The 19418-nt window shown below is 40.0% G+C and overlaps 1 protein-coding gene across 1 annotated transcript; it reads right to left on the bottom strand.

Annotated features, from left to right (window-relative positions):
- On the bottom strand, positions 1 to 14465 carry LOC102770914 (ATP-dependent RNA helicase DDX19B). The gene is given in 11 exon segments (XM_006755825.2): positions 1 to 62; positions 302 to 469; positions 927 to 1089; positions 1630 to 2039; positions 3931 to 4045; positions 4606 to 4708; positions 5730 to 5822; positions 6140 to 6275; positions 7669 to 7722; positions 8613 to 8661; positions 14262 to 14465. Coding segments are annotated over 11 exon segments (1410 nt in total). The 5' UTR covers positions 14319 to 14465.
- Positions 14466 to 19418: the final 4953 nt, after the last annotated feature.

Genomic DNA, 19418 nt, shown 5'->3' with positions numbered 1-19418 from the left:
TCAGTTGGCTATTTTCTCAATCTCATCCAAATCATCCGTGTCCAATCTTTCGATTTTCTTATCTGAGAATAAAAAAAGATTCAAAGAGAGATCAACATGGGGTTACATGGAGAGACACACCTAGGCAAGGGGCAGCCCAGCAGGGAGAGAAAACACACAGGTCTCTACCCTGGCTAGGAAAGAGCCCTGCCTCTGTCCACATCCATCCTCCAGTTAAACCCAAAACCTGCTGTCTGGGTTCCTAGACACTGACAGCAACAGTCCAAGTCCAAGGCCCTCAGCCTGGCCAAGGGAAACTGACACTCAAGACCTGACACTGAACTCCCAGGTATGGTCCTCCCCAGGCCACTCTTGCCAAAGCGGCCAGTGTGCCCGATCCAGTGCAGGTAAGTCTCATCGTCTGGGGTCCCATCCTTGTCCACAGGAAGGTCAAAGTTGATGACAACAGACACCTGTTCAACGTCGATACCTGCATGAAGGAGAGATGGAGAAAAGTAAGGGATGGGAGTCAGTCAGGCCACGTACACCAAGTTTGGTTGGAGAGAGTCAGGGTGGGCCAGCTCTGGGATTCCGGGACAAGGAGCACGGAGCAGAACCCAGAGGAAAACCACAGGACTTTGGCAGGTGCTAACAAAATTAAGAACTCAGTAGGGGAGCCTCTGCTAGACACTAGTGTCAGGAGATGCAGCTGAAACCTCAATGGCTGCCCCAAGAAGAGCAGGCGCCATTGTAAACCAGTCAGAAGCCTGTACCTTTCCTTCCACCAAGTCAGGACTCGGTTTCTGTGAGAGTTCTTCTCTGCTGAGGGAATCCAGTCTCTCCTAGAAAAGGACGTCACCACCAACCCCACGTGACTTCTCTCCAACCACCTGAGTTGTTCTCTTGCCACCCCGAGGCTGGCAGACCAGGACAAGTTCTCTGCTCACCACGGGCACACACGTTGGTGGTCACCAGAACCTTCTCTTTGCCCTCTCGGAAGCGCTCAATCACCGCAGCCCTCTGCTCCACCATCATCTCCCCACTTAGCAGAGCCACCTGGTGGCCTTCTCTTGAGAGCTCTGCTGCCAGCCAGCTGGCTGTTTTGCGGGTCTGGAGTGAAAAGAATTGTTTTAAATGAAGATACCTGTAAAAAAAAAAAAATGAAAACACCTGCAGAAAAGTGGCTTTTTGCCATTTATATACATGAAGACCTGCAGCATTCAGCCAGCAGGTTAGACTTAAAATTTTTCAAATAGAATTTTAGCCATATAATATATTTTGGATGAATTATTTAAATGATCTTAGTGTTCATCTAAGAAGAATGTGGTTTTTACTCAAGGTTTTCATTCCTAAAAAGTTTGTCTTAATATTTTAACATTATTTCATTGGGTGTTATTTGGAGTTTTTTTCAAGTTATCTCTAAGAAGTGGGATTCAAGATGGTTCCATTTTCAGTCTTCCCCTTATAACTCATTTCATTATGAGGAGAATATGCCCTAGGGCAGGTAGAAGTGATTCACTTTCTTTCTAGTCCCACAGGAGAAGCTGGTCCTCCTCAGCATGAAGGTGGAGCTGGCTGAGAGGGAGGGGGCTGGACACCTTCCCATGGAACTCCCCGCCAGGCTGGCCTGCTGCTGCTGCTGCTACTCACGTGGCAGAAGATCATGGCCTGAGCGATGGTGATGGCCCCGTAGAGGTTACACAGGGCCTGGAACTTCTCGTCTCTGTTATTGCACAGGACGTAGTACTGCTTGATTGTGTCCAGTGTCTCCTCCTCCCGCTTCAGTTTGATGATGTTTGGGTCTGGGACCACTTTCTGGGCAAATTTCCACACCGAGTCTTCAAAAGTGGCAGAGAAGTTCCCCCCGGACCCAGCGTCCTACCTTTGGATGCGGATGCTCTGGTCTTGGTGGCCCTGAGTAGCTATCATCACATCAGCCTCATCCAGAACAAACACCTTGATCTTCTTGGGGTCAATGAACTTGAGCTTGGAGCACCAGTCTAAGACAGTCCCAGGCGTGCCAATGACAATGTGCTCACTGATCTTCTGACCTCTTTCCACTGTGGAGACAAGATGTTTTTCATAGGTATGTCCATGGCAAACCAGCTCTCCTTTCTGAGAAATTCTAAAGCTTTGATATATTTTAATACAATTTTTTTGATGTTTGCATTAATATTTTAAGGAAAGGTTAGGCTATCACTACAATATTTCATGGACACACACAGAAAAGACAATGCTGAAAAGATATACTAAGGACAGAAACAATGAGAAGATAAAAAAACTCTTTGTGGCATTCTTTCCCATTTTATATTATTTTTCAAAAATCTGTTACCTTTTTAAATTTGTATTGTTAATCCTTAAGGGAGGACATTTTTTCCATTGATTTTTAGAGAGTGGAAGGAAGGGAGGAAAAGAGACAGACAGACAGACATTGATGTGGCAGAGACAACTTGACTAATTGCCTCCTGCACCCTCCCCAACTGCATGCTCTGAACTGGGGTTGGGGAATTAAACCTGCAACCCAGGTAAGCACCCCTGACTGGGAATTGAACCCTTAACCCTTTGGTGCATGGGCCAATGCTCTAACCATTGAGAACACTGGTCAGGGCAAGGACCTGTTATCTTTATTTCCTCTCTGTCAGCATGGTTCCCTCTAGATGAGGATTGCATTTCCTCATAATAGACATTTTCAAAGTTCTCCTCACTCTAGTGTACTCTGCTCCTTAACTCTTCTAGCATTCACATCAAACAAGTCAGTTGCTTTTATACACTTCATGCCCAGATCAATAAATAGGGTTCATTATGAAAGACTTTGTCTTTTCAAACACAATCTACCTCCCTTAAAATGCTTCCCAGACTAGGCCTGGCAGACCATGACACGTTCTAGACCCTGTGCAGTATGAAATTGAGAATTTGGTTCTTCATTTTCAATTAGATGGTATTTATTGATTCAAATTTTAGCACTTATTTATACTCTTGACAAGACATAAACAATTTCCCTCTAGTCACAGCCAAAATTTTGCCCAAATGTGAATCAAATCAAAGCTAACAAATGCTGCCTTTTTTAAAATTTCAGTTAACAATTACTGCCCCTCATAAATAAATTATTCAAAATCCTATCATTCTAACTCAAATCCAAACTAACATTTTAAACGTCTTATGATAATTTTTCACTAAGTTTTATTATCTTACTTTTCAGAACTAACTTCACAAAAGGATGTTGTACACAGAGTAGATTTCTGCGAGTCATAAAGTTAGAAGTTTGTGTTAAAGATCCATAGGACTCAACCAAACTTCCAAGAAAATTTAAATTACTTAAATATTGTCAGTTTGTTGTAAAACAAAGGTAGAAAATATGTAAAAAATAAAAATAAACTACCAGAGTTAACTGCCATGAACATTCTAGAACATTTTTGTTCTTCTAATGACATTAAAAAGAAATTATGCAATTAAATCCAGAACTTGAAATATTTTATAAGCAAAAAGGTGTGTTCAAAAAGTCAAATGTAATGTGAAGTGACTATTCTAGATTAAAAGAAATGTAAGGAGATAACCAAATGCAATGTGGATACACTCCCTCAATCTTGATTCAAAACAAAAGAGCCATAAGGAAACACTTTTGGGACAATTGGGGTAAAATGAAAATGACTGGGTATTAGTCATTAGAGAATCTATTAATTTTCTTGGTTGTGATAAGGGTATTGTGGGTATGCTGAAGAATGTCTTCATCATGAAATGCATACTAAAGTATTAGGAATAAAAAGCCACAATGTCTGCAATTTACTCTCAAACGATTCACCAGAAATATCTATATACACATAAAGCAAATATGGCAAAACGTTAAGTTTTCAAATCTAGGTGAAGGGTACACGTGTTCATTGTATTGGTTTAATTGTAAAATTTAAAAAAAATTATTAACTTAATGAATTAGGATTACATATTCATACTCACATTTATTGCCTCGAACAGCATAAGCTAGCTTCAGCTCTGGGTAAAATTTGCCCATCTGCTCAATCACTTTTCCCGTTTGAAGGGCAAGTTCATACGTTGGGGAGAGGCACAGACACTGGTAGAAAGAGTGCAGAGTGAGAAGTCAAGACAATAGCTCTTTTGCAATGGGGAGTTACATCAGGACTTAGTTATTCTTCCAGCTAAGGCTGAAGGAAAGGATATATAAAGTGTACACATTTGATTCTTTAAGCTGCAAAGTCATAAGGTAGAATTTTTAGGGGCCAGAACTCTGGCTGGGTAAAGATACTTGGAAACAGCTACTGGCCAGTAGAGTACCAAAACCTACAAGTGAGCAAGGATCTGAAATTCAAATGGGAGATTAGCTTCCTTTTCACTTTCTCAGAAAGTTCTCAACTTTCTAATGGATGAATAATTGTAGATGAAGGAGGTTTTTCCTGCAAGTAAAGGGGCCAAGCCTATCAGCAGTATCCTAGAATTGGCAAACCATGGAAGAGAAGAGGATTTTTGTTACTAGATCAACTATGTTGTTTGTACCCAACTTAAGGAGCTCTAGTTTATGTAAAAGGTAATATAAGACATGGCTTTTAATCCATCAAATGGCACTTCCCTTCTAGCTATGCATTAGCAGAAAACCCAAATTCACCAAGTCCTTACCTGGGGGTATCTGTTTGCAGGTTCAACATGGCTGAGCATGGCCAACACAAAGGCAGCTGTTTTACCAGTACCAGACTGAGACTGGGCAATTAAGTTCTGTGGGCTGCACAAGAAAACGAGCTGTTCAGTAGCTTAAATCTCAAGTATCCTTTCAGTTAATAAAAATGAATGTTTCAAGTTAAAAAAAAGATTTCCATCTTGAAGTAATGTTGTTGTTATGACACAGAACAAAGAACACTTAGAGAAAATACTTAAAATATGTATTTTTAGACAAATAGCTTACTAGAAATTGTGAACCTCCATCCCACCTCAAATCTACTGAAATCAGAATTTGCATTTTAATAAATTCCTATGAGACTCATAGGCTATGAAAGTGTGAGAAGCACTGCACCATTCTGGTCTCCTAGAACAGTTTTTAGCCTATATATTTGATACAATAAACTATATATCCATATAATGAAATCATGGTGTATATCAGGGGTGAGGAACCTTTTTCCGCCAAGGGCCACTTGGATATTTATAACATCTTTCGTAGGCCATACAAAATTATCACCTTAAAAATTAGCCTGCTATATTTGGTTAAATGTTTAACTCACCCCTAATGGCATGGCAGGGCCAGACCAAATAATTTCATGGGCCTCATATGGACGTTTCCCACCCCTGAACTGTATATGAATGATATAAATGTGTATTTCCCAACATAGAAAGATGATCATATAAATATTTAAAAGCATATAAAAGCTTATATGTAAATGTCTGCCCTGGCCAGTGTGACTCAGTAGATTGGAGTGTTGTCACATGCACCAAAGGACTGTGCATTCAATTCCTGGTCAGGGCACATACTCAGGTTGCAGGATCGATTCCTGGTTGAGGCAGATGTGGGAGGCAACCAATTGATGTTCCTCTCTCACATCGATGTTTCTCCATCATCTCTCTCTCTCTCTCTCTCTCTCTCTCCTCAAAATATGAATAGCATGTGGAGGAGGGAGATTACAAATGATTTTTTTCTTTTTTATTGTTTTCTAACTTTTCTAAAATTAGCATATATTAGTAGTATAGTTTTTTTAATAAAAGTTTTAAAATGGAAAATTAAAAATGGAATAGGGCTATGTCAGGACACATACGGCTCAGCAAGCATCAAAGGCAATGCATTTTCTTGTATCTTGGATGGACGGTTGAAGCCCATGGCATAAACTCCCTGGAGAAGTTGTGGCTTCCTGGAAAAACAATTAATGATGCCAGTCAGTCTTTTTGGTTGAAGAAAGAAGCCAAATATATGGGGAATTTTTTTCTCTTTTTAACTGGTGTTACCCACAGCTTAGAACTAACAAACTTGAACTGTGCTGAACTGAGTCCAATGTGTAAAGTAACATTTTTATAGATTACCTGGAAATTTTACTAAATAGCTCAAAGCAGCTAATGTTTTAAAATTAAATTTGTTTAGCTAAAAGTTTTCTATGATAAAAAAATATAACAAGTATAGGATAGCTATCTAAACACAAAGGGGAGAGTGAGAAAGCAAACAAGTACTCACAACCGAAGCTCCTCAAAGGACTTCACTGAGTAGAGGGGGGAGTTTGGATCCCGTTGCAGGACTTCCACTTGGTTTGTGTTGTCGACAAGGTTGTTTCTGATGAGTTTATTGAGTAAGGACTGGGCAGCTCTGTCCTCTGTCAGGAAAAAGAGCAAATAATGTTAAAAGTCCATGAACTCTACCATGAGCCCCTCTGAATTTAACTGCCATTGGTATTTTAAGCAGTAATATTTTTAAAAAATAATTCTTTATTGTTGAAAGTATTATATATGTCCCCTTATTTCCCCCATTGATCCCCTCCTGCCCCTCCTCATACCCCCATTATGCAGTAATATTTGTACTGGGACTCCCCCCCCTCCTTTTTTTAAAGAATACTTTATATTGATTTTTAGAGAGGAAGGGAGAGGAAGCCCAAAACCCAGGCATGTGCCCTGACCTGGAATTGAACCAGCAATCTTTTGATGCACAGGATGAAGCCCAATCAACTGAGCCACACTGGCCAGGACTGTACTGGGACATCTAGTTCAAGGTATATCATAGTTTTTACTTATAAATATGATTAGTTTGTTTTATTAACAAGCGAGATTATGATACTCATAGCATCCATTGGGCCTCATATTCTTCTTCAGAACTCTATTCCTAACTGTCCTTTCCTGAGATTATTTCTCCTATCTAGACCCAAATATTTCTCCCCAATTTGTGCTTAATATAATCTTAAAACTAGAGGCCTGATGCACAAAATTTGTGCAAGGGTCTTGGCCCCAGCCCCTGCCTGCTGCCGCCACTGGGGGCCTCTGCCGTGGCCCCTGCCCACTGCGGCTTTGTCCGGAAGGAAGGATGTCTGGAAGGACGTCTGGTCTAATTAGCATATTATACTTTTATTATTATAGATGATTAATAAATATAATCACAATAATGAAAAAATTAAAATCTGTATCTTGATAACATATAAGTTGCTTGCATCTTAAATATATTGAAATGTCATTAATTTTATTAGACAACTAGAGGCCTGGTTCACGAAATTCGGCCTGGCCAGCAACCAGGCCTGGCCAGCGACCAGGGCTGTCAGGGCCTCCTGGCTGCTGGCCAGGGCTTCCCTTTCCTGGCTGCAGGCTGGGGCCTTCCTTCGTTCCATGCCACCCCCTGGTGGTCAGCACACATCATAGCGAGTGAAGGAACTCCCCCCGGTCTCCCAATTGAACTCCCAAGGGACACTTAGCCTTTTATATATATAGATGGGATGCAACTTAAATGTTTTTTTTCTTTTTTCCAAAGGCAGTAAAATTTCTTTTCTATTGCCTTGTAAAAAATAATCATTCAGGGAATATTTCCTGCTGCTGCTGAAGTTCATCACTTTTCAAAGTAAAATTTCTGTAAAATTTAAACAATTAGAATTCCTTCACCAACAATTATGTTAGCACTGTGATTCCCATTAAAGTAAAGCCAAGTTGGGTGTATAAATGAAGCCTCTTAACAATCCATTCTCTTAAGCTATAGAATCTTAGTATGTAGATCTCAGGCTGTGTTACCTTTCTCTTCTTCATCTGCCTTCTCTGCATTAGCGTTGGTCTTGACAACAGCACCTTTATCAGATACAAAGTGGCATTCAAAATCACATCCCAAACCCAACAGCTGAGATAATTCAAATTCTACTAGACACTAGAAATGTAAAGGCCTGAGGAGCAAAAAAAAACAATGAGGAAACCAAGCCACAGATAAAAACATTTTATGGTTCCTACATAAACAAAGGTATGAAACACTATAGCTTATATTTTAATCCTTTAGTCCTCTCACCAGACTTCAAAAACTAATGTTAATTTCCCTCATAGCATCAATATTTATGAAATGTTGTAGAATGATTACAGAAGTCATTGATCAGAAATCACTTTGATGCTCAAAACCTATGCAAGTCTAATTTCATCCATATATAAATACAATAATGCTATTAAGTCTATGTATATGAATTGTTGATTAATAGAATTGCTGATTAATAGAAATTTATACTCAAACACTGTTGTAGTTTTGTGAAAATACACACAGAACAGATTGTAAGTGAATTCTGTAAGGTAAATGTTACAATTTTTTCCTTATAATAAGTACATCAACAAAAATTTAATGGAGATCTTAGATTTGGGGTACATGCTTTCAGAATAATTATAATAGGTTGCTCATACTTTGTCTAGTCCATCTCAAATTGAGGATTATTTTTAAAAATAACAAATAATCTTTGACAGTATAGTCTCATGGTTAGTAATAAATTTAATAATGTATAAGCCAATTAGGTATCCTCATGCTTATATTAAACACAATATAAACAAAACAATTCAATTTATTGATTTCCAAATCAAATGACTGCCAGTATCTGCCAGCCCCTGGTCTGGTTACATATATAATGTTTTTCCAGACAGTTATGTCAAAACAGAAATACTAGAATAAATCTCATTTGTTTGCAAACTAGCTTTTAGTTACTCACCATTGGCATCTGGTTTGATTTTCTCTTCCTTAAGATGCAAGTTGCTCAACTAAATGGAGAATATAGGGGAGGATGGAAAGTATCAGGAAAATCAAGTATAAGATTTTAAATCAACAGAGCCTCCCCAGTGTAGCTGGGGAAACATGAGCCACTCTCAAGACCTATTCATTAGATTGTTCTGCTGGGCTCCTTTTGTAATCCCTAATTATAATCCCTAATTACAATCTCTAGAGAAAATGAATTTATGAGTTTGCTTAATTTTCTGATTACAAAGACCTCTTAATAGAATATCAGTTGAGTTGTCATGTTCTCATATTCCAAACAAGAGGAAATTTAAAGAGATTTTGGAAAATGCATCTGTAAGTAAGAATCAGTTATGTTACAAGGATATGTCTGAGCCACAGGACCACAGCATACTGATATGCAGCCTTACGTTCAGGTTGTCTTGTGCTGGATGTCTGATATTTTAAAGTTGGAACAGCTTGGAGGATTGTTGCATGCTGTGTAATCAAAATACGCAGCAGGCTGAAGTGGGAATAGATAGGAAGGGACAGAGCAGAGACATTTCAAAGAAAGAATTATCAGGACTTTGATCAGACGCTGTAAATTAGGGATATCCTGGCAGGACTTATTTCCCCTATTAGAATGAAAATACCCTTTTAGTTGTCAATCATACCTCAATAAAGCTGAAAAAAGAAAAATACCTTAAAGACAGGAGTTATTTTTAATTGATTTTTGGATATACTAAGCAGGTGATATACTCTTAAAATATTAAATGGTGCCAAAGGCAACCTAGTGCAGGGTAAAAGTATGAAAATCATAATAAAGGGTATTTCTTAAAGCATCACCAACACAGGTTCTTTATGTCTTGAGGTTCATTTCTGCCTTTCCTCTAAGTCTCAGAAGGGTTTGGAAAGGGAGGAATGAAAAAGTTGTTTGTTTTAATGGGTGGTTAGTTAGGAATAGAGGAACTTCTGATGGAAACTGAAAAGAGGATTTCTGGTGTCTGACTGCTTTGGTGTTGTGGGGAAGAGGGAACACACTAGAGAGCCTGGCAAGAAAGGAAATTGGCAAAAAAAAATCATCATAAAGCAGTAAAAATCTTCATTAATTCTGAAGAATAGAGAACACATTAATAGGTAATGAAATGAAGCAATCAGCACAGTACATAATATATAGTTTAGGTATTCAGTTATTTTAGTCTTCACTAAGGTATTCCTCCTTCACATCCTGCCAATGAACCTAGTTTAAGTCCAGCAGTATTCAGGGCTGTTAAAGGAGAGAGAGACTAACTGACTTGCAATATTTACAAGAGTAAGGTTAATAGTATTCACTCCTAGGGTCATTTTTTAAATCAAAGTGAAGAGTAAGTAGCTAAAATACACTGTGTAGGGTGAGAAAAATAAAATACAATGTGTAGTGAAAGTTGGTAGCAACAATGTAAATGAAACAAATAGATATTTTAATATAAATGTATCAGAATTCTGGAGAGGTTCCAGCAGAATCTAAAAACATAGCCCTCATTTGACTACAAGGATCTCAAAGCCCATAAGGCAAAAACAGCAGGACAAGTTTCTATTATCCACGTCAGTGAGTTAACTGAACACTGAAACTTATGTTGAAAGCAGTTAGTTCAGATACCTTCCTTTGCTCTATTTATTTGGACCAAAAATGAAAAACCAATTTCTCTTGTGTCTTCATTGGAAACCACCTTAAAATTCAGAAAGTTAACCAAAAGGCAAAAAAGTAAAAACATCTACCTTATAATATCCACATTTTTCAATGCCTTTAATTAATATTTTAGTTTTCAAGATACATTAAGATCATTGAAAACTATAGTTACCCACTGCATTTTATTCAAACATTATCTGAAAAAGGATGCTTGAGAAATAAGAAATAAGATTTAATGTTAAGTGAACTATACTGAAAAGGGAGGCTCTTAGGCAAAATGGTGAAGTAGAAATCTTATTCATCAGTTTTATTATCTGTTCTCCCTCCTCTAAATTGAAATCTCCCATGGAACAAAGGGTGAACAAAGGAGCCACTGGGACTGAGGAAATAAATATAAACAGAATCTAATATTTTCTTATCTACAATGAATAAGAAATGAAGCTTAATGAATATTTAAAATGTAGTAACCTAGCACTGTGCATGTTATAGTCACATGTCATACAATGTGTGTGGGGATCCTCAGTGAGAGTTTCATAGTGGCAGAGAGTAACAGAAGTGTTTTTTTGTTTTGTTTAGTTTTTTTTAGAAGTGTTTTTTTAAAAAAATATATAGTTTTATTGATTTTATAGAGAAAGGGAGAGGGAGAGAAAGATAGAAACATCAATGATGAGAGAGAATCATTGACCAGCTGCCTCCTGCACTACCCCTACTTCATATCGAGCCCACAACCTGGGCAATTCTATCCACTGAGCCAAACCGGTTTCGGCGTGTTTTTTTTGTTTTGTTTTGTTTTTTTTAGAAGTGTTTTTTTAAAAAAAATATATAGTTTAAAAAAAAATAAAAAATATATAGTTGATGCTCAACCACTGAGCAACATAGGCCAGGACAACAGAGGTGTTTTTAGTCATTTGTTCAGTTTTATTGTCATGTTATAATTTACCTGTGCATGGTTAGGTAGATTCACAAATCTTATTCAGGGTCAACTAACTAATCCACATAATATGGACAAGTAATTTAAAAGGTTCCTGCAAAGAAACTGTGAATTATTGATAAAAATAACAATAATAATAGCTATCACTTATATAGCACTTATATCAGGCATGTCTATAACTCAATGAGGTAGTTATTATGATTATCCCCATTTTTCAGATGTGGAAACTGAGGCACAGAAGGTAAGCAGTTTGCCCAAGGTCATATAACTAGTAAGTGAGGGACATGGGATACAATTCCAAGTCTGTCTAGCTAGAACTCAGGTCTTAATCTCTGCATAGTAGTGCCTCATAGATAATACTAATCTCAGAGAAAATAATAATATAAAGATGATAGAGGTGCAGCTGCTTTGGAAAACAGTCTCACAGTTCTTCAAAAGTTAAACATACAGTTTCTGTATAACTCAGCAGTGCCGGTTCTAGATATGTACCTAAGAGAATTGAAAATATATGTTCACATAAAAACTTGTATATGAAATGATCATAGCATCATTATTCATAATAGTCAAAAAGTAGAAAGAATCCAAATGTCCATCAGTGGACATGATGAACAGATAAATAAAATGTGGTATATCTATACACTGGAATATTATTTGGCAATAAAAAGGAATGAATACTGATACCCACTGCAACATGAATGAACCTTGACAACATTATGCTAAGTGAAAGAAGCCAGACACAAAAGACCACATATTATATGATTCCATTTATATGACATGTCAAGAATAGGCAAATCTAAACAGACAGAAAGTCCATTAGTGGTTGTCTAGGGCGAGAGGTTGGAGGGAAATGGGGAGTAACAGCTAAGGCATACAGAGTCTCTTTCTGAGGTGATAAGAAAAATTCTAAAATTATGGTGATGGCTGCACAACTCTGTGAATATACTAAAAACCAGAGAACTATATGTTTTAAATGGATAAAGTATATGGTATGTAATACCTCAATAAACCTGTTATTTAAAAAAAGAGATAGCTCTAGCCGGTTTGATTCAGTGGATAGAGTGTCGGCCTGAAGACCAAAGGGTCCGGGGTTCGATGCCCATCAAGGGCATGTACCTTGGTTACAGGCTCCTCCTTACCCTGGGCCCAGGAAGCAACCAATCGGTTTCTCTCACATCAATGATTCTCTCTGTCTTTCCCTCTCTCTTCCATTCTCCCGAAAAATCAATGGAAAATTATCCTCGGGTGAGGATAAATAAATAAATAAATGATAAAAATATAAAAGAGATAATAGGGTAGAGTCCCACCATAATGCTCTAAAAATAGGGTCCCAAGATTTAATTAATTCCGGGTTTTATTGTTGTAAGGTAAGGAAAATGGCTAGTATATATCTGCTGAAATTTATAGGAGCTAATCATATCTGAATGTTCATTGTCACAGGATGTATTATGAGTTTCTGTTCTGTCTTAAAAATAATTCTATGCCCTAGCTGGTTTGGTTCAGTGGATAGAGCGTTGGCATGCAGACTGAAGGGTCCCGGGTTCGATTCCTGTCAAGGGCACATGCCTGAGTTGTGGGCTCGATCTCCAGTAGGGGGCATGCAGGAAGCAGCTGATCAGTGATTCTCTCTTATCATTGATGTTTCTCTCTCTCTCTCTCCCTTCTCTGAAATCAATAAAATATATTTAAAAAAAGAAGATAATTCTAACAATGCAAACTCAAGCAAATAAGAAAATGACAAAGCTACCGACTCCTAACAAACTCTTTTAGGCATATTAATAGATTAAGAGAATGACAATATAATCTGACCTAACAAGTTAGTAAAAAAAAATTTAAACTATTTGAAATATATATTCATATTTGCAATGGCTAATAATATGATTTTTCCCCTATGTATATATTGTACCTTAAGACATTAATGTAAGTACAAAGCCAGCAAAAGGAAGTACAGTAAAATATTTAAAAACATTATCTTTATTTCAGCTTTTATTACTTTTGTGTATGCTTTAGAATGTATATATTTAGCAAAACAGTACAGCATGCAATATCTAAATATGTATATATTGAGAATGCATTTCCAAAAGTTTCTGACAGAGCCATGTAATATAAAACAAACTATACAGCTTATTTACTCAATTAACAGCGCTGGCTAGGCATGAGAAATGCTGAAATGAATAAGCTAACGACTATCATAGAGGAAGGGGATGCCATGATGAGAATGGGAGTATTAAATGGAACCAAGTATACTGAGTGCTGAGACCTCCACATTTTCCTCCCACTCCACGAACACTAGTCAGACCTCTACCCTCCAGGCAGGAAATCTGAGGATCATCTCTGCAAAATCTGGCCAGTCAGGAGGAACATTCTGGGGACATTCAACGGTACAGCCACTTTGGAAAACAGTATGGCACTTACTAATTTAAAAATTGGTGGTGGTGGGAACCAGTGTTTAAAATTAAATATTTGACTCTTTGAACTATGTGCATATTACTTATTAGTTATAAAAAATAAGACAAAGTCCTTGTTCTCGAATTCAGAGAAAAAAAGTAATATAAAAGCAGTAGGTTCAAAGCAAATCAGAATATAGAGTGTCTGGATGAGAGAAATTAATTCTACCTAGTAACGTTTAACACATATCTTGTTTCCTGGGTGTCAGGACCAGAACAAAGTTAAGCAGATCAGGAGAGGATTTACTAACTGCCAGGCCTACTGAGTGGCATATCTGTGTGCAAGCTGAGGAAGCACACAGATATGAGTAACCCCAAAACCCTCAGAATCGGGAGGTGGAAAATAACACCTACAAAAGTGGTTACAATCTGTGATCAACCCGGATTCCAGGAAGATAGACAGGTGGCTGGGCTCTTCATGGATGGGAGCACTCACCTGTGCTTACATAACACGGGAGGCGGGTAAACAAAGATAGTTCAGGGTCCATGCCCATCCCGGCGCGCATCCCATCCGGCCCAGACCAACTAGGGAGTGTCCGTTCCCATGGAGCTGAGCCCCGGCGAGAACTGATTCCGACCCTTTTATGGCTGAAGCCAACTCACCGACTCGGCCGCCGCTTCCTGCTCATCCACCGCCAGGGCCCACGAGTCAGTGGCCATGGTCCCGGGCGCGAGTGGGACGCTGGTGCTGGCGCACTTGCCGACTGGCGCGGCGCGATCGTGGGCTCCCGGGGTCGCGGTGAGCCCGGCTCCCGCCCCACCGAGGGGTAAGTCATTCGCACCGGCGCTGGGAACCGGAAGCGGCGCGCCGCAGTGACGTCGAAGTCCGCGTCGGCCCTGGCCCCTTTGGGGCAGTCCCTTCTGTCGCCTTCAGACCCCCACCCACAACCCTGCTTAGCTCACGCTCTCTTTTTTTCTTTTTTAAACATTTTTAAATTGATTTTAGAGCGAGAAGAAGGGACCGGGATAGATAGAAACATTGATGAGAGAGAAACATTGATTGGCTGCCTCCTCCTACTAGGGATGGAGCCTGCTGCTGGGACATGTGCCCTAACCGGGAATCAAACCAATGACCTCTCGGTTCATGGGTTGACCCTCGACCACTGAGCCATCCCGGCTGGGCTCGCACTTTCTTATTTAACAGCTAGACCCGAACTGGGGTAATTACCTTAACGGGTCTAAGCTCTTGTCAACTGCCCCCCCAACGGAAGAGCAAAACCACATTCCCGCTCAGGGTAGTGGCATAGAAGCGGCTCATAAGATTGAAGATCTCGGAACACAAGACCATTACAAAGAGTCACCAAAATGCATACTGAAACAAGCAGGTTTTCCCCCCTCACTTTTCAGGTTGGTAATTTCAGATGTCCAAGTGTTGGCCAGGGTGTTCGGAATCAGCCCTCTCAAACACCGTTTGATTGAAAATTTGTCCCAAAGCTAACACCACTGAGAGAAATTTCACCTTAAAAGATACTCAAGGAAGGTGCTAGGAAAATGCGTTCCAGATACAGGACCAGAGACAGGAGAGAGCAAGGATGTTTGCAGAGCCGAACAGACACAGTTTCAGCGGGTATTGACAAGAATCAGGGAAGAAGAGGTTGGTAGGTGGTCAAAGAAAAGTGCAGAATAGCTTAATGCGCAAATGACTTCACTCCTGGGAACCCCTCTCATCTGGCTTGACTTTCGAAGTTAACTGTGCCTAGATTAGAATCCCAGCTCTCCCATGTAAGGATCGTGTGACTGGGAGAATTATTAAAGAGGCAAAAGTATCTTGTGCTTTTAGAAAAGGTGAAATAAGGATTAAGTGTGCAGATGCTTCCTGCTAACGTCATATAAGCTTCTCTCCCCCTTGCTACTTCACTAGAAAAAAGCTGGGCGTTTTCCTGCACCGGAGAAAATGAATCCCCACTTCTCTCACTTTACCAATATTCCACTACATACAATAAATTAATTTCAAGCAGTAGTGGGCTCTATGTGGAACTTTACCTGGAGAATATGAATAAAAATGTTTGGGAAAGGATAAAGCAGCTCCCAGCAGTCCTTTACTTGTCATGATTCTTTTTCTCCTGCACCATTTAAAGAGTTAATTGGGAAGATTTTTTTTATACTACAGATGAGGATGTAAAAAAAGAAAAAGGCAAACACACAGCCCAGGAAGCCATGACCTACATTTCATCATGTCAGAAACAACTCTGGGAATATTTTGCCAGAGAAATTATATTGATGATCATAGGACTAATGGAGGTTAATGGATTTTTTTAAGTTTAATGAGGTTAAAAATTAAGTCATCTAACCCTAGCCGATTTGTCTCAGTATATAGAGCATTGGCCTGTGAATTGAAGGGTCCTGGGTTCGATTCCAGTCAAGGGCACGTGTTAGGATTGTGGGCTCAATCCCCAAATGGGGGCATGCAGGAGGGAGCCAGTCAATGATTTTCATCATTGATGTTTCTTTTTTTATTTTTTATTGATTTCAGAGAGGGAGGGAGAGGGAGAGAGACAGAGAAACATCAATGATGAGAGAGAATCATTGACTGGCTGCCTTCTGCACACCCCCTACTGGGGATCAAGCCTGAAACCCAGGCATGTGCCCTTGACTGGAATCAAACCAGGGACCCTTCAGTCTGCAGGCAGACACTCTATCTACTAGCCAAACTGGCTAGGGCTCATCATTGATGTTTCTATCCCTCCTTCTCCCTCTCCCTTCCTCTCTGAAATCAATAAAGATATAATTCTTTTAAAAATTAAGTCATCTAAGGTGTTGACTGTGTATAATAGGATATACTTGTGCAAAAAACAAAACAAAACCATAAACCAACACACCCAAAACAAAACAAACTCAGATATACCCTAGTACCTACTATACAAAATGTTTAAGATACACAAAACTGATACAGTGGCTTCTAGTGAGGGACTCTAGAAATCTGGGGTGGGAGAGACTTCCTTTCTGTTATGTACACTTGATCCTCTGAAATTTATTTTCCATGTGCATGTTTTCCTTTTAAAATTGTATTTCAGACAAACAAGAAAGGGAATAATATAACAAACATCTAGGTTACCCCCTCACGGCTTAAGAAATAAAACAATTATGACTCAATTGAAGTCCCTCCATAACCATCCTAAGAGACAGCAGTTCTCCTGAATTTGCTGCTCATCCTCCCCATAAATGCTTTTAGTATATGTTGTTTCTCTATTAAAAAACAACAGCCTAGCTGAGATGGCTCGGTGTTCAGCGCAGACCCATATACAGAGAGATCACCGGTTGGGCTTCCAGTCAGGGCACATACCTGGGTTTCGAGCTGGACCCTTAGTAGGGGACGTGCAGGAGGCAGCCCATGGGTATTAATGTTTCTCATCAATGTCTCTATCTCTCTCTCCCTCTCCCTTCTTTTCTCTCTAAAATCAATAAAAACATATTTAAAAGCAACAACTTAAAAATAAGCATCATGCCGAAACCGGTTTGGCTCAGTGGACAGAGCATCGGCCTGCGGACTGAAAGGCCCCTAAAAATAAGCATCAGGATTCTAGACTCGCCTACATCCACCTCCCCAAACCTGCACAATATGAGACTCCTGCTAAGGAGAAATCCGGTCTCCAAAATGGAATGTGGAGAGAGGACTCACAGGAATACAGAGCATCTGGATTTGAATTCAGCCTCCTGCATTTTATTCCCACGTGGCCTTGGGCAGCCTCTGCTCTGAAATCACCGTAAATCATCTCACTGTTCAAGGATGCAATGAGATCACCAGGTTAAGGCCATGGGTCCAGGACCGGGCTTATGGCGAAGGCTCGGGCCCCACCCCCTGTGGCAAGGCGAGAAAGACACCTAGATGTCGGAGAGAGGGCCATCCCCTACCCTCCGAAATACTCACGGCGCCCACGGGCAGGGAGACAGAAAGCACCTCCAGGCCTGACCTTGGCCTCGGCCAGCGGCCCCGGCCATCGCGCGGCAGCATGGCCGTTGCCCCGACCAACGGCCTCCCCAGCTCATTGGCTGTAGCGGGGGACCCGCCAGCCAATCAGCGCGCCAGGTTCCTGCGGGCAAAGGCTGAGTCCAGGCTCCAGTGGGGGCGCCTTGGTGTGAGTTTTGTCACTTTTCGTTAAATGTCCGGCTGCCTGGCTGGACTCGGGGACTCCAAGGGCAGGGCAGTTTCTGCTTTCTTTAATGCTGATCTTCAGGGACTAATGCGTAATAGACACTCATTTGGTGAATAGATAGATGCGGAATGCACACCCCTCGGTAGGTCAAACTTTTAAATCTTGGTCTCTGAACAAACAGGTGAATAAGTTCATTCTGGAGTTCAGGCCCTTGCTACTCCAGGTGTGATCCCCAGCAGTACAGCTGTCGCCAGGGAGCTTATTAGAAAGGGAAAGTCCCAGGCCCCACTCCAGACCTACTAAGTCAGGATCTACATTTTAAAGTCCCAGCTGATTACTTCAGCATCTTATCGTCTGAAAACAATGATTCAGTCACTCCCATTTGATCGGAGAGCAAATAAATGAACTTTCTAAGTCCATAGTATAGATGCTAAAAGTAGCCTAGGTGCGATGGAAGCATCAGAATCTAGGACCCATCCTTACAAAACTGAGTATTTTATTTTGAGCCCCTGTTATCGTCCTCATGCTCCAAGGTGAGGGTCTACCAATGTTCTGTTGCAGAGCAAGCCGTGTGTATAGCGTTACCTCTTATAATAGGCCTATTTGCTTAGCCCAGAATAAGAAGTTTCCTAAAATACACAATTGGCACATTGCATTGAGATAGCTTTCCTTCCACTATGTAGTTGACATCTACAAGAGACAAATATCATAGAGAACTGGGTAATTATCTGAATAATTCATGTAGAAAATTCATGTTTAGGAGAATGTGACTTTTGGACCTCAATTACAATCTCTCCTCATTGCCACTGAATGTGGTACCAGCAGGTGAAGTCCCAAAAGGAGACTCAAACCCTGAGCCAGCAGGGTTCTTGGCTTTGAGCAGGAAAGAATTCAAGAAGCAAGCCCGACAAGGGGTTAAAACAGAAGCCAGTTTATTGAGCAGAGAGGATAAGCAAGAAAAGCCACTTCACTGACAGAGTAGTGGACCCTTCTCACAAGAGAAGGAAGAGAGACGCCAATTGTCTCTTGAGATTGAGCTTATATCTGTAGTTTCTATGGCTAATTCCTGCCATGGGGAAATAAGAGAGTTGGGGGGCGGGGGGAGTTGAGAATAACTTGAACCTTTACAAGGTGTATTTTGTGTCCTTGTGTATGGATATGGTATGGTGAGTCGCTATTAATCTTTGTTCTGGAGACTCCTTATAGTCTGCTTTCATCTCTGGCCAGCTGAGTTCTGTGTCAGGCAGCATGTAACAGGCCCCTGACTTTAACTTTGTTTGACTTTATTAATTTATATAGTTCTCATGCTCCTCTCCTATATTAAGTGATAAATTTTAAAAAATTCTGTCTCTCATTCTTTCATCAGTATAGGTGCTGTGCTAACAAGAACAACTCTGGCAACATAGCAAAGTTATTGAGATGACAACCAATATTACTTTATTTAAAAAATGCAATTTATATAGTTTTAGCTCTCATATTCACTGTGGTGGCACGGCAGTCTGACCCATATTGCAGATTATTTAGGTTTAATATGCCTACTCTTTGGGGGCCCATTTGGGCCAGAACAAACACTTGTCTCTTGGTTTTGTCCTTTACTGTCTCAACCTCTTAGTGCCTCAGTTGTTAAAAGCAGGTAATAATTTTTTTTAAAAAGCAGATAATAATA

This window comes from Myotis davidii, unplaced genomic scaffold, assembly GCF_000327345.1.
Source record: "Myotis davidii unplaced genomic scaffold, ASM32734v1 scaffold453, whole genome shotgun sequence".
In the NCBI taxonomy this organism is placed as follows: Eukaryota; Metazoa; Chordata; class Mammalia; order Chiroptera; family Vespertilionidae; genus Myotis; species Myotis davidii.
The sequence above is the reverse complement of the archived record's forward strand: the minus strand, read 5'-3'. Positions and strand labels throughout refer to the sequence as shown.